A 24,919-nucleotide genomic window follows, 5' to 3' on the forward strand; every position below is an offset into this window, starting at 1 on the left:
CCTGACCCTCTAGCTGCCACTCCATCTAGATCTACCTTGTGGGAATGATTTAATTGTAGACGAAGCTAAGTACCCTATCTCATCTCAACCTCTATGCCCTTTCCATGTGAACTATATATAGCTATGCCCCCCTTTACATTAGCAAATGAAAGGTTGCTTCCTTGTTTGTCTCAAGCACATGCACTAAGGTAAGAAAATCTATCTGTGTGTGCATGTATATGAGATTATTGTAACACTTTTGGTCTTTTATAGACATTAATATATGTTTCCTCTCTCTCTCTCTCTCTCTCTCTCTCTCTCTCTCTCTAACAAGGCAAGAACAACAGTCTACCTACACAAAGAACTAGACTTTATGTAACTTGTGAATTGTAGAGCCTCCTTCACCTCCAAGAAGAGCTACCTTGGAGGTCATACCTATCAAAGCGATTTCTAAGACTTGCAATGAAGCTAGCATTGATAGGGCTAGACATTCAAAAAGGGCACAAACAATGAAAAAGCCAAGTGGGTAGACATTTGTCTTAGAGTTTGAGAAAGTGATGCTAGACAAGTTCCTTATGAGAAGTACAATTGCCACTACCCAAAACAAGTTGCACATCCTTGTGGATTGTGGCTCATTGTGGAGGAAACAATATCAACAAATATACACGATCAAGCGTGGAGTTTAAAAATTGTTGAGACACTTGGTTTGCTAGAGCAAAAATGTGTAAGGCGAAGGTATAGGGTCCTTAGAGTGCTTAGAACAAAGTGTTTCCTAGAAACAAATAAATTACATATGGAATAGATTGGTATGGCCCATTTCCATTCCCAAAGGGGACCATCAAGTGAGGAGTTTCAAGTTTTTAGCATCACACTAGAAGGCTACTCGAGGTGTTGGAAACCCCACATAAGCTTCATAACTGTGAAGCCATCCTAAGGGCATTTATACAACTTTGAGTGTTCAAGAATATCCGGAGTCCACTTTCCTCTAAGGCTGGATGCACACATGTGTGATGTACATGGCCCGCGTGGCTCCACATGTCCAAGCAATTATTGCAAGGCCTTCTAAGATGTCTGCTGTGGAAGTTCACAAGTGAGTGGGCATCTTAGGTGGTGGAAATGCGTGAGCTTAAACCCGAGAGTTTGTGTGTCAGATCACGCCGCCTTAATCCTTAAAGGACCCAATTTGAGTCTAAATTGGAGGAGTTTGTGAGACATCCATATGGGTAGGAGTTGGCCGTGACTAGGCATGCCACATCACCAGTGGGGTTGTCATCATGTGTGAACCGGAGCGGGCTCCCATTGGCGGGCCCGCCCACAAAGGGAGTCCGCCGCCCCTTTGTGAATCCGGCGTAAAGGCTTTTCAAGCAGCTGGTGTGCAACGCCTGCATCAGGTTAGTTTGCTCGTCTGTTTTCATGTGGAGGTTGGGCGTTCTAACGTCTAGAGTCTGTCTCAAAGGACCAAAACCCACTGCTCATCAGCGCGTGTTCTTCATAGTAGCAGCAACCAAACTGTTCAGCTCCAACACAGCCATGCAAGAATGCACCCATGATGCATCGTCTGCAGGTGGTGGCACTTTGCCAAGTGCACAACAAGCTCGTGAACCCACCTCCAGCAAGAAGGCTGTGGACCCATCTGAGTACAGCATCCTCAAGGAAGGGGAGGCTGATATCTTGTTGCATGGCAATGATGTGTTCTACAACAAAGCCCAGGTAGCCAATGATTAGCATTGTTGAAGCTTTTCTTACCCCTTTCTGTTCATGTGGTAATTTTGTAACTTAGCCTAGATTAAACCCTCTTAACCTGCCATGCCATCATCATGTCAACATATAGTAAAAATGCTAATCATTAGCTTTATCTTAACACTTTCAATATATGAGACCAATGTATACATGAACTCTTCTTTATAGTATAGTCAAAACTTATTCTTAATGGCTATTATGTGTAGTATGACAATTTTATTTGCCTATTCCAACTTATTTAAACGATTGTTAGGTAGTGTGATGCTGCAGTGTCTTATTAAATAACTGTCTATGCTATAAAAGCAACGCTTGATTGAAAAAATTATGCCCTTTTAAAGATAGCCATCCAAAACGAAAAAAAAACTTATATATTTATAATATGCAAGATCCACATGACAACAAGCTTGTGTAGGTTAGTGGTAGAGTGCATGAACTCAACCCCTTGATAAGGGTTCAAATCCGAGACTTTTCAAGTTTGAGAAGAGTGAGTCCCTTTGTATGAAGAGTGGGCGACTTGACTAACGCATACCCTTAGAAATCAATTATTTCGCCTCAAGGCAAAGGTATACCCTTAGGTATCAAGTACCCTGCCCTACTAGTTAATAAGTAAAATAAAAAGGAGCCATTACATGTATGGATGGGCTAAAAATGTCTTAAAAAATACCTTCATTTAAGCATGTGGCCAACATATCAAAGGTGAGATTCCGTCTATAGGTTTTTAAAAGAGTAGGATCCTTATGCCAAAATAACTGTTCAAATTGATGGATTTGGTGTAGAAGAGAGATATAATGCATACATAAGAAAAAAACAAGATGAGGTGTGATTGGGATGATGTAACTATTTGGCACTTCGAGCTCTTTTCACATGATGGAACTCATGCCTGGACACATGAACAGGTTGATGGGCACATGGAAAGAGGGTTCCTAAAGCTGGTGTTGGACAAAGCACTAATCTTGGTCAAAAAAAAGGAAAAAGAAAAAAGTCAAACTATGTTGACCAAAAGTGGAGGGCACCATTGGAAAGAGGACATCGAATTGGATCAAAAAGCTAAAAGCCGCTTTTTCGAAAAGCAGCTCCAAGGCCAAAAAGCAAGGCCTTGAAGCTGTAAAAGCACACATCAAGAACTTTGGCTATTATTAATAATATTTAAATGAGAAAAAGCAAAAGCAAGAAGATAAAGTAAAAACAAGGATCCCTTTTTTCAAGTATTTAAAGAATTTTGCACCCTCTTGGAGATTCATAGAAGAACTCATGGTCATTGCGACCAGATGGCCCATATGACTGTATTGGATTTCGCAGTCTGGCGGTCATTGCGACCAAATGGTTTATATGATTGTATTGGATCTCATAGTCGGGCTGTCAATGCGACCAAATGGCCCAGACGACTATGGAAGACTTCTTGGGCGGTCGTAGTGACCAGATGGCCTTGAGGATAGTCTGAGCGGTTTTCCTCGGGAACCAGGTGGCTCAGCACGGTTTCGATGAAACTAGATAGGATAATCTATAAACAGGAGAATCATTACTTATGCATTGCATACTGATGTATGTTTGAATTTCTTTGACTTTGTGTGCTATTTTTGATGTGTGGATAATGCTTGGATTTATGGCATGTGATAAGTCCACTGGACTCCAGACTACCTGGCTAGTACCTGGAATACCAAGTAGTCGTGAATACTGGTTTGTTGACTAGCTTGTGTCTAGTTTTTGCAGAAGGTGAGTATGCATTTATTATATCTAACACATGTGATAGGTTATGAAGAACATGTACCATCAAGAACTAGGAACAGGGACATCGGTTAAAGAAAAGGCATAAAGATGTTGCTAGATGAGCAGAAGGCACCACATATATGAGGAAAGATTAGATGCACAAGAGCACCAGATGGGGCTAGTACCACGACCATATGGAATATTTGTAACCCAGAGTTGAGGACAACCGTGATAGAAGAGGGAGGGAATGTAACTATTTGGCCCTCCAAGCTCTTTTCACATGATGGAACTCATGCCCGGACACATGAACAGGTTGATGGACACATGAGAAGAGGGTTCCTAAAGCTGGCATTGAACAAAGCACTAGTCTTGGTCAAAAAGCAGGAAAAAACAAAAACTCAAACTATGTTGACCAAAAGCGAAGGGCACCATTGGAAAGAGGACATCGAACTAGATCAAAAAACTAAAAGCCGCTTTTTCAAAAAGCAGCTCCAGGGCCAAAAAGCAAGGCCTTGAAGCTGTAAAAGCATAAATCAAGAACTTTGGAGGACTATTATTAATAATATTCAAATGAGAAAAAGCAAAAGCAAGAAGATAAAGCAAAAGGAGGGACCACTTTTTTCAAGTATTTAAAGAACTTTGCACCCTCTTGGAGATTCATAGAAGAAGAACTCGTGGAGAACCACCTTGGGGAGAGCAAGAACTTTGTCATCATCTTCATCATCAAAATCTCCTTCTCCACCCTCAACCTCAGCCTCTGCCTTGCCTGCAGCGCCACCTCTGCCGGCGTTGCAGAACCACTGCCACTAGTGCCACCGCCACCTTTGCCGGTGTCTCTGCTGCCCAGAGCATGCCTCTGCCAGCCAGAGCCCAGCTTTGCCGCCTGTTCGCTAGGGTTGTGCCGCCGCCGCCTCCTCAAAGCGCCGCCACTGCCGCCCAGCACCTGTTTCGCCTGGCTACTCACCATTGTATCCCCTCTGCTCCACCTACTGTCCTTGTGCATAACCTCAGCTTCCTGCTGCCGCCTCTGCATTTCTCTGTGAGCAGCCCCTCCGCCATCAAGCTAAATGCCGCCACTGCTCCGTCTCCTGTCGCCTCTTCACCGACCCAAGAGAAGCACCACTTCCTTGAGTTGATTCTTGTCCAACCCTATTGCTTCCATTTTGCAGTGTACCTTTTGGGGATTCTATTTGTCTAGTTTTTGGTGTAAGACTCTTGTGGGTCTTTCTAGTGGTGAGCTCAGGCATTAGAGATCTTGTGCCTCGACACCGACTTCAGCCCGGCCTCGACATTGGCACACTTGTTTGATATTGTATTCATTTGTTGTATTGGTCCTGTCTGGAAGAGCCCATGGATTGTTCCTGAAATAAATCCTTGAAAAGGGGGTGGGGCTTGTTCCCCGCTTAGTGTGGTGTACTGTGTGAAACCCCTATACCCTTCTCTCCTTCCCCCTTCTCTGTCTCTATCTATATCTCTTGGACATGTGGTTGAATCTGTCACTGCACGCTGTGTTGGGCTTACAGATGATACCTCCAAAGGCCAACATGATGGTTCGTAGCATAGGATTACAATTGGTGCTTACATGTCTTAGCATCATCCTGCTTTTGTCAAAATGGTAGCTTATTGACTTACTACATAACAATATAATTGCTCTAGGGGGCAAAAAGTGCAAGGTTCAAGTTATTCCAATGATATATATTTACCCACCTTTCCAAGCAGTACCCTTCCCACTAATTTGGAAGGGCCTTGGTGATTGCTGCCACCCTTATGAGAGATAATGGACACCCATATTCTGGCCACCTATAACCCAAAAAAGAAAAAGTGTGTGTGGACTAAAGCAAGAATTGGCTGCTGCAATGGTGGCGCATGAAAATGGGATTTCAATGTGAGCTTGATCCAGATGATGGGGGATCAGCCAAGATCTTGTCTGCCCTATCTGCATGGTTGGAAGGAAGGACAAGAAAAAGTCAAAGGGAACACTCACTATAGTGACTGTCAAACAGAACTAAATGCATGGGTCTAGGAGAGGTATCACAGAGTACGATCTGCACCTGAAAATGGCTACATCTGTCAACCACCACACACCTTTCACAACGGGCATCCCAGACAGAGCTGGCACGATAGATATTGTAAGTGGCATCCTGAGCTTACAGTTCATGTCACCAAGAGACTACACAACTCAACAGCAGTGAGTTGCCAACCAAAGGTTGTTGCCACTTTCCATGAAATGCATAGGTCATGATACATGTGACGCTCCTACAGATCAGTAGAGCCCTTGGCTAGTGTTAGGCCCAAATACTTAGAAACCCTATCAGGTTTGGAAAAGCTTGTGTCAAATCTGATGTTGATGACCGCCGTAGAATTCGGCTAGCGACTCTCCTTCCAGCCATAGGTCCCGTTCGGAAACCACCCCTGAGCTTCAGGTCTATATTGCTGGGAGTCGGCCAAGCCCCAACATCATGCCTACTGGCCTGCAGCTACACTTGGCCTTGAGGTCTTTCGCCTTGTCAGACATCTCCACCGCGAGGTTTCCTCATAATAATCATGAACGAGCCCAAGGCACACTCATATAGCAAATATCCAAACTATTATTGGCCAATTCCTTTTATGATTAACTTTTAGCCATTATTAGCCTCTAGTGAGCTTTTGATTGACCCAAGGCCAATCCAGATGTCATCCTTGCTAGCCTCTTGGGTGGGTCCTATCAGTCCCTATGCCTGACTTCAGGGTTTTGTCAGCCCCTATGCCTGACTTCAGTGTTTTGTTGAGTAAAGGAGGTGTTGGAAGTTTGCTTTGCGTTATTTAGTGCTGAGGAGGTCTGAACAGAATGTAAGCCTTTGAGGTGGATGCAATGCGGTTTCATAGTGTGTGGGACAACCATCATCTTTTATGAGACTTGATTAGTCCTTTCAGCTCTTGAGAGGACAATTCACATGGACAGGGTACAACTAAGGACACCTGTAGTTTTAGTGGGGGAGAATGTAACCTGTTGCAGGTACATGCAACAACACACGCGTGGCAGCAGTGTGGGCAGCCAGTGCAATGCCTAGGAGCAGGTAGCAAGGAAGGACTGGCTGGCAGGGCAGTATACGGGGTGATTGGGCTGCAGTTGGCTGGGCGGATAGTGGGTATGGGTTGGCTAGCCATGGGCGTACAATATGTGTAAGAATTGGCCTTATGTTGTGAATTTAGCAGCCCACCATCCACTCAAAACTGCTCGACCAGCCCTTGGGGCTTTATGAATGAAACACCCACCCTCCATGTAAAATCATCAATAGATTTGCACGCCAAGCTTACTGGCGATTGGGGGGCAAGGAGAAAGTTCTGGCAGCCGGCATTTACATCTTGACAGAGAAGTTCTTTTGCACCTTGAGCTAGGATGTATCGGTAGATCACATTTTGTACATTTGAGTAATTAGCTGTACATATGTATATAATACAATGATTAGGATTAGGATTATTAGGGTGTGTTTGTGTTTGCGTGTCTTCTATTGCACAGTTATCTCTGTTAATGCAATCACAACACTAGTAGTCTTACACATGGACTTCTACATTCTTCACAAGTTACAACCCTGTCCTAGAGGGAAAGGAAGGCTTATCTTAGAGAGGTAACATTATTTTAACAAGCTTATCCTAGACTCTAGAGTAATAAGGAAGGCTTCTTCCAGCCATGGGATGTTAGAGAGTTGACAATGCTATGCTTTGTAAGATGGGATTTTTATGTATTAATTAGTAGTAGAGCTCTTCAGTCTAGTCTGGTGTGACAAGCCCCTAATTTCTCGGATCATGTGGTACATGAATCCTCCTGCATGAATGTGTCTAGACGCTGGGCGGGTATCTAGAACATGGTAGGGATTACAAAGGGATCTCTTGTCATGTGCATGTTTGCCCATGGACATATCCAGATGCTAGTCCAGAAGAGGCAACCAGTAAAAGATAACTAGAACTAGGATTTTGGAGCACAAAGTGCAGAAGAAGCAAATCTCTCTCTCTCTCTACTCTCCCTTCTGTCTACATTTTTGCATCAACATGTTCTTAGTAGTGTTTAGGTCTGAAAGAAGACCCCCAGAGCTTCCGCGTGTTACATTGGTATCAGAGCATCAGGCTCAGCAAAGCTAAACACTGAATCAGTCCCATATGATGGTGTACAGGTCCAAGGGACAGGAAAGTACACGGATACGATGCCCAAGGCAAGGAGCACAGGAACGGGAAGAGCTCCCAGGAGGTTTGTTGGTGGTGTTCCACAAAGCGAGAAGGGATGGCAGTCCTCTGAGCCAACTAGGTTCTCGGGCAACGGTCCCAAGGAGGATTATCCTCCAAGGGGTGATGTGAGAGTGCCTGTAATATGCAGTGAAGTCTTTGTATTGGAAGAACCTGTCACACAAATGCTCACACCGTCTTCTGTATCCTGAGTTTCGTGAGTTTAGCAATCCACTTTAATACTTCAAGCTTTAAAGAGACATGAGAATTGTACACCAGATTGGGTCCCAAATTACCCACTGAAGGGCCCCCTATCCCGATAATGAGATAGTATTTGCTTTATTACTTTAGAGAGAATGATTGTGGACTGTAGATAAGCCAAACGCAAGATCTCGTAGGATCGGAAGTCTGACTGAACTGTACACGGCTGTAGAAACACCTCAATGAACTGATCTCGAGCCTATGCACTCTTCCCAAGGGCATGAGGAAGGGCTGCACACCTGAGGCTGAGAAAGGACTGCAGTGGACTGTTCTAAGCTATGTAACTATGCTGTAAATGCTTATGAATGATATGTTACCTTCACCAGATGATTGTTGCATGTATGGATGATGCACAGAGGGCGGAGGCACTGCTGTAGGGCTGAATACGCAAGGTAAACTGTTGTAGAACTGCAATCGCAAGACTGAACTGACCTGAGTACCTGCTGGTGGTGATCTATGCTCAAACGCAGAGGGTACCTATTGAACTAGGGCCTGAAAGGACAGAACTGCTGCGTTAGGGTACAGATGGTTGCACTTGATGGCTGTAGGGGTTGTACTGCTGCTGAACTGCTGTGTAAGACTGCTGACTGAAGCAAACGCTGGTTCTCAAAGGCTGGAGAAGCAAACGCAGAAGCTTCAAGAGGGATGGATTAGTCTAGGCTGAAGGCGGGGAATGCTCCTAGTGCTGAGGAGGAAGGCACCTAGCTCACTGAAGACTGAATGCTCTTCTAAGCACTGAGCAAGCCTATTTATACTAGTTAGGGGTTGGTCAAGTTGGCTAGTCATAACTTTAATAAACTTTATGTTTATAAATGACATGAAATGCTAAATAAATATCATAAAATATGGGAAAAATACCAGATAAATCCTAGTAAATTTCCTAAGGCTTCTGAGATGTTCTAAATGATGCACAAGCATATGAATGCATATTATGCAAGATGGAGAGTGCTTTCTGATGCAAACCCTAAGGCTTCTACTGACTCTACATGCATGAATGATTCTCTCCAAGTGGGTTAAGGGACTTGACTGACTGACTGACTGACCTGCTAAGGCTGAGGAATGACCTACGTAGCTCGTGCGTGACTTATCCTGGACTGAGGATGTACAATGGGGTCACGGCGTACGACAAATATCATCCTACTGGGTTCTAATAATGTACAAATGTTGCACTGCTGATGATGAGCCAGTTTGTCACCATGCATTGAGTGCAGAGTGCATGTGACAGTGCCAGACTCATTTCTCAAGAATGAAGACCAAGACAATGTTCAGAGTCAGGGTAGGAATGGATTGGGGATTGGATGGAATAGATGCATAGATATTATTCAGAGTCAGAGTGGTTTTGGAGACCGGGCCGGGTTTTCAGTGAAAAGGGTTGCCAGAGTTGGATGGATGATAGAGGGACTCCGGGAATAGAGTGGGATGATGATGACAGTCATCCAAGAACAGGTTGGAATCCTGTCATCAAGTTTAGCAGAGGGGGATGTCATGTGCATGTTTGCCCATGGACATATCCAGAGGCTAGTCCAAAAGAGGCAACTAGTAAAAGATAACTAGAACTAGGATTTTGGAGCACAAAGTGTAGAAGAGGCTAGTGTGGACTTGGAGCAAGGCATGGAGGACATGAAGAGGATGCTGTCGGCTGCAAGGAGTGTGCTGTCGGCTGAACCAGAACAAAGGCGGCTACAAGTGCATCAAAATAAATGATTTAATGTCCAGTCAGCTGGCCGACAGCAGTCGGCCAGTCCTCCAAGTGTCCAAAGGGCCTATATAAAAGGCACAAGTGCTCATTGTTGTAGTCATTCATTCCCTCATGGAATGGGTCTTAGACTAGGACTGTTTTGGTGATTTACACCTTTTCAAGAAGGCAGCCTTTGGCTGTAGATTGTAGGTACCTTTTTGTATCATAAGAATATACTGAATTTCCAGCATCTCTCTCTCTCTCTCTCTACTCTCCCTTCTGTCTACATTTTTGCATCAACATGTTCTTAGTAGTGTTTAGGGCTGAAAGAAGACCCCCAGAGCTTTCGTGTGTTACATCTCTGGTATGGCCCATAGAGATTGCCTTTGGAATTTTCCAGGCAAGACCTAGGAGTTTTGAACACTCTGGCCATGTACACATAGTATACTCCATGGTAGGGTGAGGTTTACGAGAGATCATATGGGTGGCGATTCCAACAAAATGCATTCATATCCGTGCTTGATACTTATTTTATTTGTGTGGCGTTGTTTGGTTTGCCTAGACAATGCCTGGTATTTTGTATGTGAATGTCCATGGGGTTGGGGATGCTTGGGCACCCCTATGGACATGTTTGCACACGTGTTTGGGCCTAAAGTGGTAGGTGCACACTTGACTCAATTTATAGCATTCTGTTTTATGTTCACTTATAATGTCTTGTGCAGGTCCACACTTCATTAAAAAGGACTTACATCTAATAAAAAGGCACGTGATAAAGGCTTTCACACACTCATAAGTGTGGGCCACCCAAGATAAGCTAAAGGTCATGAATGAATTATGTTTGAGCATCTTTCAAATAGTCGTGGGCTGTGGCCTTCATAAGTGAAGAAAAGAAAAATTTTAAAGCTTATAAAGCTTTTGGATAAAAAGCATGGGCAATACATATATTAAGGTAGCTTGGGATCTTCTATGCATAATATATCAAGCGCAACTATCTCTCCTCCATCCCGATGGCTGTACAGAGCCACCAACATCACCATTGCCATCATCTGTAGGGACAGATTTATAGTTGACTTTTGTATGGGCAGACCTGCAGGTGGCTACTATACGGACGGAAGAGGTTAATGTCATCCTGTACGGCTGATTTGCTGACGTCACCTGTACGAACCTGCTGCTGTTGACATCACCTTCTATATGGCCTGAATCTGGCTGACGTCATTTGTACAACTAGAGCTTGCCGATGTCATCATTGTACGGTCAATCCTGCTGGTGTGTTGTCTTCATACCTGTACCGACAAGTTTATGGCCTTCATATTGGTGTAGAGAAGGTTTTGGCTACACATAATCTTTATACATGCATCTTTTTGTGGCTTGGGGGGGGTGGGGAGAACCCTAAAAGAGCATTAGGATTTGTGGCTTTGCAAGGATAGATGTCTGGGATTGCCCGTGCACGTGTGTGTGTGTGTGTGTGAGGAGCCCTTGTGAAGATTTGAAGCCTCCATGTTCGGTGTGGATTGCGGGACTTTGGGAATTCTTACTTAAGGCATCCTTACGTAGGGTGGAAGGACCCAAAGGCTACACTTTGTTTGATTGTATTCATTGCGTGTACTTGGATTGGTCGGTGGTGAACACTAGGCATTCGAGATCTTGTATTCGGAGCAAACTCCTTTTGGTAATATAACCTTAAGGGGGGGAGGTGGTCGTGTTAGAAATCACAATACCAAAAGCAGAATCTTCACAATACAAAGCACTGAATTGCAAAAAGAAGTGAGAGTAAACAATATTACTGCAAACTTTGAAAACAAACTGATGACTGTCCGCCCACCCGTCTGCTCCAAGTAAGGGGCTTTGATGGTGAGTTAGTTGCTAGATTGACTTTGGACGGTTGCTTACAAGAGCACTTGAACACAATGAACTCAATGTAAAGGTTGCCAAACTAGTCTATATATAGTGCCGAGGGTCAGCATGGACGTAGGTCGGCCATGTTGCAGACAACCCACGACTTGGTCCAAAATGATCAACTGACCATATGATCGGACTGGGACTATATTAGAATAAGCGTAAGACCCATGCTCAGCTCCCATGGTCATCTGAGACCGTCTGGACTCTTAAATGTGCCCCACAAAACCCTTCTCAACCGGATTGCTTCACATGAAGCAAAGCATGTTGCCTTGTACTCAGTTTTTGTAGAAGAAAGTGCTACTGTAGGTAGCTTCTTGCTGATCTAGGATGTAATTCCAGACCTAATAAAAAGCAAATAGTAAATAGAAACATATTTTATGCTATCACAATCTGCTGCTCAATCTAGTCACAAAACCTAGTCAAGGTATCACTTGATGTGTAAGTGATGTCATACCTAATGGTACCTTTTATATGCTTAAACACCCACATAATCCGTGCCTTCCAGCGCCAATGAGGTGATAGCCCAAGTGTTGAAGGTGTTTGCCTAGGACCAAGAGGTCTTTGGTTCAAAACCCCACAAGGTGCTTCCTCAGCGGCATCATCTACGGGCAGATAGAAAGCGCATATACGGGCGGTGAAAAATGGTAATTACGGGAGGATATTGGGCCTAATGCTAGTCGGGGAAAAAAGGCGGTTCTCTCGGAGACTCGGGGATTTGAGAACCTACTAAGGACACCAACTGCAAAGTTGATGTAGGGCTGTGTATTGCACAAAAAGATTAAACTCTCCACCAACTTCCTATAATCCTTCATATCCACCAGTAGATAAGATAGATAGTTTCACGTCATTGATGTAACCACCGACTTGCACTCAGCCATGCCAAATGCCTTTAGAATTTTTCCTTCATACTTTTGAAGATTCCATTTGACTCTTGCTAGACCTCAATCCCCAAATAGAAATGCATAGGCCCAACGTTTGTCATTTCAAACTTTGAACTCAACATCTCCGGATCTTCTCTTCATGGTTTCCCATCATAATGAGGTCGTCCACATATAGGACAATGATCATGCACCTGCCCTGCTCAAAGAAAATATACAAATTTGCATTTGACGAGCTTTTAGAAAGACCAATATTTACAAGAAAAGCATCTATCTGTTGGTAAAGCATACTCGAGGGGATGTTTTTAGCATGTATAAAGCCTTATGGAGTCTGTACACTTTGTTTTTTGAACCGAGTATCTCAAACCCCGGTGGTTGTGCCACATAAACCTTCACGAGAATCCCGCCTACGTTGTTCTTTAGTAGGAGGAGGAGGACCCTATAGAATTCCAACAACCACCTGAGCAATTGTTCTTGCCCCATCTGTTTAGGATATTGTTGCCGAGGAAGGACGGGGTTCATGCCCAATGACAATCTCCCATAACCCTCTGTATCAACAGGCTTTTCATCATAAAGCTCCTCAGTGAATAATTAGAGTTGTCAAGTCTATCTTTAGTGGCCATATACCCAAAAATATCTGATTCTCTGTGCCATCTCTTCTCACAATGCTGGATTTCTTAAAGCAAACTATGTGCACTCAAGCAAGAAAGCCCCTCCTGGAAGAGAACCCTTGATGCACCCTATATGCTTGTAAGAAAATACTGAATGATGACTAGAATGTGTACACAAGTCACTGGGATTTGTCGAAATTCTGGATGCGATTGCTGAAGTATGCCATGAAGAGGATGTATACTTGAGTGAGCAGGAAACGGCTCCGAGATATGTGCACAAGAACTGGAGTGCCTATGGATGCTTCCACTACACAAGAATCCCTAAACATGCAACACAGAAGCTTTGAATTTGTCAACTGGATATGGTCCACCTCGTGCACTAATCTGCTCAGATAGGATATGGTCCACCTCCTGCCCTAATCTGCTCAGATAGGATTTCTAGTTGGCACATTCAATAGCAGCCCCACTGGAAAAGAAGAAAAAAAAGAGTACGAGTATACACTCAGCAGCCCTTGTTGTTCAAACTTTCCCCGTAGTAGATTTACTTTTCAGGCAGTGGCAACATGTGAACTTCCCAAAATGTTTTTGAAAACAGCAAGGAAATTCAGTCTAGTTCCTTGGAATATAAAGCAACATCTATGCCTGCAGGCTGTTGAAGGCCTTGGGGTCGATTTTCTTCCATATCTGAAAGCAAAAACTCCCTCCGCGACTACCACGGAAGTTGGTATTTCGCCAGAAAATCCCCAAGTCACCCAAAGAGTCTGTATATTAGGGCAGCTTACAAAGATGATGCATGGTCTCTAATTATCCACAAAGTTTGCAAGCTGCATCACCAAAACCGTGTTTGGCCATTCTGTCACCCATTAACAAAGCTTTATGATACATCAGCCAGCTGAGAAAGTTGGTCTTCTCACTCGAACCTTCCCAAACTCTCTGAAATCTCTTAACTGAGGTTCTCTTGGAGTCCCTGATGTACTACCTGTTTTACCTTTCCAACGAAAGGACTTTGTTGAAAAGGGAACAAGGGAAGATAAGTAGAGCATCTGATCAACAGTGCACAAAGCCATGCGACTTAAAACCAGGTTGACTTTATCCATAGAAAGTCTCTTAGTGGTCCTCAAACAATCCTGAGAGACATAATGGTTGGTTTTTTTGTCCCAAATGTCCTTCCATTGATTGAACCTTTTTTAGCAGATTTCCTGCCTGCCTTGAAATGAGAGGGGTCAAGTTGGGAGGAAGGAAAAACAGGGGGAACCAAATGGAATCCCATCCTGCAGCATTTGGCTGCCTCCTCTCGAAACCACACCATTGAATCAATGGTAGACTGCCAAGCCCCCCCGAGGCGTCTCCATAGGGAAGACCCCTGCGATCACGGAGCTCAGGTCTCTTATGTTATTTAGTCCGAGGCCTTAGTAGGGCTTTAAGGTTCTTTTACTAAAACTCTAACTTTGTAAGCAAAAGCAAAAGAGTGGTTTCCTCTGGCTGTATCTGAGTGTGGAGCTAGTGGTAGCAGCAGAGATCAATGATTAGCTGTCCAACAGTCCATACGACTATATGGACATCTGTACACCTGTATGGATGGGCCAGAAGGTGCAGACAAAGGTGTACAGGCTCCTGCAGGCTTGTACGGCAATAGAGAAGAGTGCTACTAAGCCTAGACAACGAATATATAGAATAGTGGCTGAGATTCTACCATTGGCTCTATCATCACTTGGAAAATGGAAAGTCACATTCTTGAAAGGTTAGAAGAGCGTTAAATCGAGTACATCTGCCACATTGGCAAAGAGATCTTAATCAGGCTGTTTTTAGTGCTTTTGTTGTGCGCGCTTCTATCACATAAAATTCAGAGATCTAGTGCCAGAGAGTGGGACTCCTGCAAAGCATTGTCCATAGATCAAGAGGAAAAGAATATATTCAGTCCCTAATACTGTGTACAAAGCAATAGCACACATAAGCACACACATTGGCATTTTGCTCATCATACTACATCGCTATTGTTTAAATATTATTTATGAAAAGGAAGTCTCCATAGTAACCAAATTCGGATTTCTTTTATTGCTTGTGGTATTATAAAGACTTGTGACTTGGTGTTAGTGCATAGCATCTGCCCTGCACGATTGATGCACAAAGAACACCAAAAAAATGGAAAGGGGGGAAGAGGAGGGACCAGTCCAGTTTTTCTGGTCCCTCAATGGTTGTGTTCGATTTCATCACACAAATCCACACAAGCACGTATATGAATGGATGCATAGTATGCTTGACTGCACTGATGTGTGTTTCGGTTCTTTTTCTTTCTTTGTTTTAATTGTCTAAAAAAATAATCTGATCTCTTTTGGAGAGCTTGACATGTTAGAGTATAGATTTAAGGTTTAGTTCTTTAGTGAGAATGGTACCTCTAAACCATACTATGTAGGAATTTCCCTTATTTCAAGTTAAGTTACTTGTTTCTACTGGAGGAATTTATACCATCAAATCAAGCATTGGTTGCATTAGAAAAGACATTATCAAATTGTGTAAAATAAACATGACATTATTTTGACCAGAAAGGATACTAGTTTCACTTTTTCTAATCCGAATCACAATTGTTTTACTAGTTTTTGTTCAAAGCACACATAAAAAAAGCATTGAGTGGCTCCTTTGGACTATTTTCGTATGCACAATGGTTGATTGGGATCTTCAAAGCACTGAGGCTCCACCATTATTGCCAGTGTTAGTACCTTTGGGTGTATTTGACTATTGGATTGATATTATTCTTCCCAGATTGTCAATAGGGACTTGTCAATTGCTGTGCTTCGATCATTTGTGGCCAAACGCAAAGAGGAGCTACGTTGCAGAGAGGAAAGCAAGAGAGCAAAGGCTCCACATCCAATCGAAGATAAGGAAGATCTAAAGGCACCTTTGACAAATGATTTCAGAGTAAAGTTGGAGGAGTCATGTGGTGAAAATGCTACAAGCACTGCTACTAACAAACCACTGCGAGTTCTTGAGGTATGCATAAAGTCTTTCAACTATTTTGAGGACCTCCAGATGTCATTGATTCTAAGGAGCTGTAGGCAATGACATCAACAGTTCGTTATCGGGCTTCGAGTTTCATATTCTTTTAAAAACAATTTTTTGATTTTCTACTTACAAGGCATGTTGTGTCTTTGAAAAATGGGTTTGATCTTTCATTCTGGGGATCACTGGCTCAAGGCATTAGCAGCGTCAGGCTTGCGTGCTATTCGCTATGCCCGAGAAGTTGAGGGAATTGACTCAGTTGTGGCCCTGGATAGTGACAAAGGTCAGTTTACAAGGCAGAGCACGGATGTCTTTAGCATCGTTTGTATCTGTCATGATGCTTTTGAAGGTTTTTGAAGAGATTTCCTCTCTTATATTATGCCCATGCATTGCAGTGGCTGTGGAGGCATGCGAACGCAACATTAAGCTGAATGGTAAAGTTGCAGTCTCAAAAGTCCAAGCGGAGCTTGGAGATGCCCGGATTTACATGCTGAACCATGAAAAGCAGTTTGATGTGGTTAGTCTGTAGATCCTTTTAAGTATCACGGATCGGTTAGCTCTAAAGTTTATACTTGTAAACTTGAAATACATTGCTTTGTGATAAGTCTGTCCGTCTTTACTGATGATCTCCGGAGCTCTAAAGTTCATACTTTTAAACTTGAAATACATTGCTCTGTATCTCCGGAGCTCTGATAGAAACTCAGTACACAGACCTTTGTATGAATTTGTGCTCTTATGTGTGTGTGTGTGTGTGTGGTGTGTGTATGGGAGCATATATTGATACCAAGTTCTAGATCCACCATTGGGCACTGAAGACGTTAGTGGGGATGTCGTCGTATCCAGTCCATACTATGCATGATGGAGTTGATGGTTTATTGTCTTGTGGATGACTACCATGAGGTTATAAATTGCACATTCTTATAAGGTGAATTTGGGCATGTTCCTGGATTCATCTAGGTATATGTCTTGACTGATGATGTTCTTTTGTGTCGAGAACAGGTGGATGTCGATCCGTATGGTTCACCTTCTATTTTCCTAGACTCCGCAGTGCAGTGTGTCACAGATGGTGGACTTCTCATGTGTACAGCGACAGACATGGCAGTATTATGTGGCAACTTTGGAGAAGTTTGCTATACCAAGTAAGCCATTGGTCACTGAAAGATCAAGCTCTACTTCTCGTTATCACATGATATACTTTTCTGACTTATGTGCAACTGTTCTAGGTATGGCTCATACTCTCTTCGTGGAAAACATTGCCATGAAATGGCTGTGAGAATACTCTTATCCTGCATTGAGGTATGCACTGAAACAACTAAGAACATATTTCCCATGGTAAAGCTCAAGTCTTCTCTATGTATTCAACAGTGGGAAGAGGTTTCCCACAGTAATAACTTCATAGCTTAGTAACATAGCAAGTTGAAACACTAGATTTTCTTCTTTAACAACGTTTGGCCATACCAATCATTAGTAACATGGTTTTTGGGAACTTCATCCAGTTCTTGAAATGTTGTCAGATGAGATTGTAGACCTCATTAATAGATTGCAAGGAGAGGGGTATACACACTACCAGAGACAATGGCCTTGCTACTCTTTTACGTAGATGATGATGTACTCCTATTACACTCAGCAGAAAGAACGAAAGATATATTACCAGAGGGTAACATCTTCAAAAGTCCAGAGGGTCTATTGGACCAAAAAGGCAGTGTATCCAGATAAATACTGAACCATGGAAAAGAGAGAAAAAAAACTGTACGAAACTAGCTAGAGAAGCTGAAGTATCCATGTGATGCTGCATGATGATAATGTGTGATCATACACTGATATCATCCTCCTCCAGAATAGAAGGCAAAGCACCCCTCTGTGATGGGAGCTAGCCATATCATGGAAGGATATCCTGGATCTGCAGCTGCTGAGGGATGAGGCCTGTGTAATCTGCGTTTCTGGCTCTCAGAAGGGATTGCGCACGCTCACTAGTGACACCATGTGTACGTGGAATTGGCTGGTCCTGCTGCTGCTCCCATCGGGCCACTGTGGTTGGTGTTGTGAGTCATGACCCAAAGAAATCTGTTATCGAGGTTTGGGAGGTGCCTCGCTGGCTCTGTCTCTTGGAGTGCCTCCCAGCAATACCCCTCTATGATGACGAAGCTCTAGCAAACGCATGCCTAAATATCTCTGGTCCTCGTACTGGATTATCCATTCCATGAGGGGGCGAAATCCTCCTGGAAGCGACAGTGAAATCTCCCTCAAATCTTATAGTAGGAGGGTGGGCATCTGCTTATCAATAAAAAAAAAGAGAAAAGCAAAGCATAAAAAGGCAAAGCAAAAGCATGAAGGCTTTTTGGCAAAAAGCAAGGTCTTTGACAAGTACAAAAAGGATTGGACTTCTCTTGTAGTACCATGAACAAGATCGTTGAAGGTTAAAGGAGATCGTGGAGTGTGTGTGGGCATCATTATGATCATGGAGAGCTTCTTCTATGCCATCAATACCTTCTTCTCCAACTTGCTTTTCACATGTATGGTTAGCCCTAGACTTGTATGGGCATATGCATGGGCGATACGGACACACATGTACGGAGCTGTACAAACAAAAATTTCAGAAACCCTAAAACTGCTCCAGAAAGCCTAAAAACTGCTTTTTGGATGTTTTTATCACCCAAAAACCATTAAAACAGGTTTTATATCAGTTTTCTTGCGAGAAAGAGATTTTCCTTGGTTTTCTTCATGGACAAGGCTATAGGAATTGTGGAGATTACTCATGGGATGATGTCACATGCACTCTGCACTGTAGTGCATGGTGACAAACTGGCTCATCATCATCAATGCAACATTGTACAGTATTAGTTCCATTCAGGATAATATTTGTCGTACGCCGTGACTCCATTGTAATCCTCAGTCCAGGAAAGTCAGGCTCGAGCTACGTAGGTCATTCTCAGCCATAGCAAGTTGGGCATGAGCAGTCGGCCAGCTCAGTAGCTAGCCGATTGGCTCTTGTGGTCCATATAAATAGATCTGTAGCATATTCATTCATTCATTAAATCATATTCAGCAAAGGAGCATTCAGGCGCTTGGCATCTTCAGCACAAGGAGCAAAGCGATTGCAGTTTCAGCCTCCTCCTCTCAGTACAGAATGGTTGGTTGTTCTTCAAGAACCGCCTCTGTGTCATTCGAGAAAAGCGTTCCCCTCTTCTCCATGATGCCCATGACTCCTTAGTTGGAGGACATAGGGGTATCAACAGTACTCTCGAGAAATTAGAACGGTCCTTTTATTGGCCAAAGATGAGACGTGATGTATATTCACATGTTCAAGCCTGTAAGATTTGTCAAAAAGTAAAGGTTCTACGTACAAAGAAGGCTGTTTTACTTCAACCTTTGCCTATCCCCGAGATGGACCTTTCATCGACATATCTATGGACTTTGTAGGGCCTCTACTAGCATCCACCGGATCCCATAACACTCAGTGTTTCACCATTGTGGATCTCTTCAGTAAATTTTGCATACTCATCCCATGCAAGCATACGGCCACAGCCGAGGACGTAGCTCGTCTGTTTCTCAAGCATTGGTACCCAATTTGTGGTTTGCCTAGCACCATATCAGATAGAGATTCCAAGTTTACCTCGCATTTCTGGAGGGCATTATTTGAAAACTTCGGAACTAAGTTGCAGTTATCTAGTGCATTCCATCCATAGACAGACGGCCAAATTGAAATTTATAACCAATTGGCCTTTGATGTTCTCAAGTCATATTGTCATGATCAGCAGTCCAAATGGGAACATTATCTTCCATTGGTCCAGGCTATCTTGAACGACACTCATTCATCCAGTGTCGGACAGACTCCATATGAAGCAGCCGTTGGTCGCCGTTTCTCTTCTCTTTTGACGAGATTGGTGTCTCCATCTCTAGAGGCTAATAAAACCACAGAAGCATTTTCCGAGATCATTGAGTCAGTCAAGGACCGCTTGACCAAAACACAGGAAGCATATAGCAGACATGTGAATAAGTCTAGATGAGATGTCCACTTCAAGGAAGGAGATTGGATCTATCTGCGTATCATGAAACAAGTGGGAAAACGTTATTTCAAGCTTTCATTCCGTAGTTTTGGACCTTTCCCAATAGTCAAAAAGTTAAGTGATGTCTCCATGAAGTTAAAATTGCCTACCAGTTGGACGATGCATGATGTTTTCCATGTTTCTTGGCTAAAACCATATGTTGGACCAGAAGTGTTTGATGTTTCAGATGAATAGCAGCCAGACGTGGTAGACGACGCAGAAGTCATCGAGCCCGAGGTGATCCTTCTTCATCGTTGGAAGCATGGTTCCGGTCGACAGATACGTCAGTTCTATACAAAGTTCCGCGATCGAGGTACCCACGACGTCGTATGGCTAGACGAGGAGTTCTTTCAAGAGTACCCCCCGTTGTTGGCGGACTACTTGGAAGCCATGAACCTGCCACCAAGCTAAGCAGGAGGGAATATCACATGCACTCTTCTGCACTGTAGTGCATGGTGACAAACTGGCTCATCATCATCAGTGCAACATTGTACAGTATTAGTTCCATTCAGGATGATGTTTGTCATACGCCGTGACCCCATTGTAATCCTCAGTCCAAGATAAGTCAGGCACGAGCTACGTAGGTCATTCTTAGCCATAACAAGTCAGTCAGTCAGTCTAAGTCCCTTAACCCACTTTAAGAGACGCATTCTTGCATATACAGTCAGTAGAAACCTTAGGGTTTGCATCAGAAAGCATGCTGCACATTGCACATCATTCATCCATTGCATCTCGACCATGGCAAACACCCTAGATATCATCCAGTATTTATCAGGATATTTACTAGGATTTTTCTAATATTTTTTCCATCATTTTTAGCATTTTACACATCATTTAGGCATTTATGTTGGACATGAGCAGTCGGCCAGCTTAGTAGCCAGTCGAGTCGACTGGCTCTTGTGGTCCATATAAATAGATCTGTAGCATATTCATTCATTCATTCAATAATATTCAGCAAAGGAGCATTTAGGCGCTTGGCATCTTCAGCACAAGGAGCAAAGCGATTGTAGTTTTAGCCTCCTTCTCTCAGCGTTTTCCTCCTACAGCAGTAGGCGCCTCAACGCACGAGCATTCAGCCATCTTGCATCAACAAAACGCATCAGTTCAGCATTCAGCCTACAGTCCACCTTGCGTTTTCTGCATCCATATAGTTTTCAGCATTCATCATCTCATTGTTTTGCTCCGGCCACTTGGTGAAGGTAAAACGCAGCATTCATATTCATTTACAGCATTCATACTCAGTCTAGAACAGTCCCAAACAGCCCCTCTCTCAGCCCTAGCTTTGCATCCCTCCCTCATTCCATTGGGAAGATTGCATAGGCTCGAGATTGGACATCTTTGGTGCTTCTACAGCAGTGTACAGTTCAGCCCAACACTTGGTCTTCAGAGGTCTTGCGTTTGGCTTATCGTCAGTTACACCGTCAGTCTCTTTAAAGATAATAAAGCAAATACTATCTTGGTAACGGGATAGGGGGCCCTTTAGTGGGTAATTTGGGACCCATACGGTGTACAGTTCTCATCTCTCTCTCATATCTCTCTTTAAAGTTTGAAGTCTTTTAAAGTGGATTGCTAAACTCGCGAAACTCAGGATACAGAAGACGGTGTGAGCATTTGTGTGACAGGATCCTCCAATACGAATACTTCCCCTGCATGTTACAGATGAGCGAGTGTTTCTTGGACTTGGACATGGAGAACTTGGGCATAGAGCTTGGACATGGAACATAAAGATTGGACAGAAACATGGAACTTGGACATATAGGTTGGGCATGAAGCTTGGACATGAACATGGAACTTGGACTTGGACTTGGACTTGGACTTGGATTTGGATTTGGATTCATTGGACTTTGGATTCATTGGATTTGGATTTGGTACTAGCCCGGTGAGAGATAATTGTGGGTCATCCCCGTGGTGTGCATGGCATTAGAGATCTTGTGCCTCGACATCGGCATCGATATCCTACATCGGCATATGTGTCTGTTTTGTATTCATTGATTGTATTGATCTTGGCCAGCGTGCCCGTAGATTGTTCTTGAATAAATTCTTGAAAGGGGGCGGGACCTGTTCCCCACTCAATGAGGTGTACTGTGCAAGATTCCCATTCCCTTTTCTCTCTCTCCCCCCTCTCTATATCTTTATCTCTTGGACACGTGGTTGAGTCTGTCATTGCACGCCCTGCTGGGCCGACACCAAGGGATATGCATCATTATGCGGGAGACCCCAAGGATCCTAGTAACTACATAATCATCATGATCAGCCATATCTTGGCAAAGCTCTATGGATCTATACTTGAGTGTGAGCTCAACACATTGGCAGCGAGAGAGGGATACAGGGCACCAGGGTAGGCAGGATTCAAGAGGACCTATATCGAGCAGGCCAAGGCAAAAGGCCGCTAACTATCCCGCTGCTTTGTGGACTTCCGCAGAAAACCAAGCTTATGGTATTCCACACCTCCTACACGATTGCAGGCCGTACAGAGATCACGTATATGGATAGTAGGGTTGAGGTGGTGCACTCATATGTCTATCTTGGAGCTACCTTCACACTAGTCCATGCTTTTGGACCGGAGTAGTTGGGCTAACTGTTGCTCCAGCTTGCTCTCTATTGCCTTAGAAAGGCGGTAGGGAAACTTGCTTGGAGGTTCTGAACTAGGAACCAACTCTATGCGATGGTCCTCAAGTCTATTGAGTGGGAGGTCGTCTTGTAGCACGATGTTGCTGTATTGAGATAAAAGACCAGCCATCCGTTGCTCCCCTGCGGGTGCTACTTGAACTGCATTACACGGAGAGCGGACATATAGCAACACATATTTTGCTCCTTTTGGGATGGTTCGTTGGGCCTGAATGTGGGAAATGAGTGGAATACCAGGAATGCTTCGATCCTCGTGAATCATGAGAGGCTATGGTGAAAGTGTCATGCCTCCAATCAGGAATGGGTGCATACTGTCGAAACCACTGGATCTCGAGGATCATGTCACAACCTAAAAGAGGGGAGACAATGAAATCCCGTTGGAATGTGGTCCGCTGAACTTGAAACTCAAGTTGCTAAGCTTTATGAGTGATGTGTGTACGTAGACCAGGGGTAAACCCGTCCACATCTAAATGATAAGGAACCAAGGTACAGCTCATCTTGGTATCCAACTGCGGAGAGATGGCATCCTTAGAATTGTCCATGTCAAAGAGGACAATGAACTGCTGTCCCTTTGCAGTGCCATAGGCACGGATGAGAGCCTGTGTCATTCCCTTTGCCTCGCCCTCCTGCTTATCATCAAATACGGCTAGTGGCATTGAATTCAAAGAGGGTAAAAGCTGAACGGGGTTTGAGGCTGATGGCCGAGGTGTGGATGATGATGCTACGGTTGCTACTGTGGAAGTGGATGCCTTAGCAAGCTTTTTAGCCTGGAACTTAGTGCAATCTTTCTTCTCGTGTCTCACAGTGTGAGAGAAGAAATAACGGTTCTATGTCCTGTATCGTGTCTGTTCATCTGGCTGGAGATAACCTCTAGTGATGGCCTTCTTAGCTTTTTCCTCAGGAGTCTTCTTGGGCGTAGAATCTTTTTTATTGCCCGATTGACCCGAAGAATTTTTCTTTTGGTCCTTTAGTCTTTGCTGTTCTAAGTATCCTTACCCTAGGTAGATGATTGCTGTTGGGGCTTAGAGGGAGATTGTACCTACTTGGGCTTACCTTCGTTCAACATCAACTCTTGATTCTGAGCGAGGGTCAGTGCCTGTGCATAAGTCTGAGGCTCAAAATTTCTCACTGGGTACATAATGGTAGTGTCTAAACTTCGCATAAACTGCTTGAGCTTATCTTCTTTCGATATGCCCAACTGCTGGGCCATTGTAATGACCTTGTTGGAATAGGTCAAAACAAGGGAACTACCTTGAGTGAGTTTGTAAAACTCATCCTCAAGATTTGTCATGTACTGTGGTGGAAGAAAACGGGCTTTGAGGTTAGCCACGAGGGTGTCTCAATGAAAACGGAATTGGTCTGTGTGAAGTTGTGACCAATGTTGCCACCAAGTAACAACTTCCCCAATGAGTTGGGGTGTTGCCACATGGACTTTGTCTTGTGGATCTGTAATTTTAGCTAAAGGAAAATGTGCTTCGAATTGATGAATAAATTGAGTAATTGCAGCATGATCACACTTACCATCATACTTACTAAAATTTGGAGTGGTTTGTATGATGGTGGTGGTAGGGGCAGTGGAGGATGAGGAATTCGGAGCTTGCTGAGCTGAGGGAGAGCCACCAAAATTTGTGTCGTCGTTGCTGATGCTAGATTTGCACAGTCTCCTAGTCGAGTCTTTGCTGGGACTCTCGGTCGGCTTTCTCTCTGTGGCATTGGTCTTCCTCATATTTGTGTGTGGCTTCCCTATCCCTTTGTTCCTCCGCACGTCTCAGTTCTTTTTCTTCTTCCACTTTTCTTTTTGCTTCTTCATCTTTTCTTCTTTGTTCTTCATGTTGGTCTTCATCTTTTCTTCTTCGTTCCTCCATATGTAGAAGCACCTGTGTGCCAGATCTCAGATGCCTTCTTTGGGCTTCTCTTTTTCGGCGGCAAGCTGCATCTTCAGAGAATTTATTTGCTCCATCGTTATTCTCAAGAGCTCTTCTGTGCTTAGCGGAAGCATTTTTTACGTTTGGAAGCTTTGTGCCTCCATTTCTTTTTGTTGGCTTTCTTCTTGATGTGATGTCTCTCCCGACATGGTGGAGGCCTGGGTGTTTTTCTGGACCGCAGTTTTACCATCTACCTGATGCTCTCACTTCTTTAGATAGCTGAGTTGGGTTACCAGCCCGAAGCTCTGATACTAATGTTACATGCACTGAGCTTGATCGTGATAACACACAACAGGGCCTTCTTTATACCTTTATGTGGTGAGAATCTTTAGCATCAACTTTAGAGAGTAGAGAGAGAGAGAGAAGAGAA

The 24,919-nt window shown here is 43.7% G+C and overlaps 1 protein-coding gene across 3 annotated transcripts in view; it reads left to right on the plus strand.

The window, feature by feature from the left end:
• The first annotated feature begins 1,246 nt into the window (after window positions 1-1,246).
• The window catches only part of LOC147638963 (tRNA (guanine(26)-N(2))-dimethyltransferase 1-like), a 36,298-nt gene continuing 12,625 nt past the window's right edge, over window positions 1,247-24,919 (plus strand). For 2 of the 3 annotated variants that reach the window (XR_015264009.1, XM_086786025.1), the window contains exons 1-6: window positions 1,375-1,689; window positions 15,714-15,941; window positions 16,146-16,233; window positions 16,346-16,467; window positions 16,950-17,089; window positions 17,174-17,246. Coding sequence is in view for 2 of the 3 variants with exons in the window: in XM_086786025.1 (XP_086642151.1) it covers window positions 1,393-1,689; window positions 15,714-15,941; window positions 16,146-16,233; window positions 16,346-16,467; window positions 16,950-17,089; window positions 17,174-17,246 (948 nt within the window). In the remaining variant the exon portion in view is untranslated. The other variant, XM_086786036.1, reaches the window with a different exon arrangement.

The sequence above is a fragment of the Cibotium barometz genome, chromosome 4 (assembly GCF_041138505.1).
Source record: "Cibotium barometz isolate CiBa-2024 chromosome 4, ASM4113850v1, whole genome shotgun sequence".
NCBI lineage: Eukaryota > Viridiplantae > Streptophyta > Polypodiopsida > Cyatheales > Cibotiaceae > Cibotium > Cibotium barometz.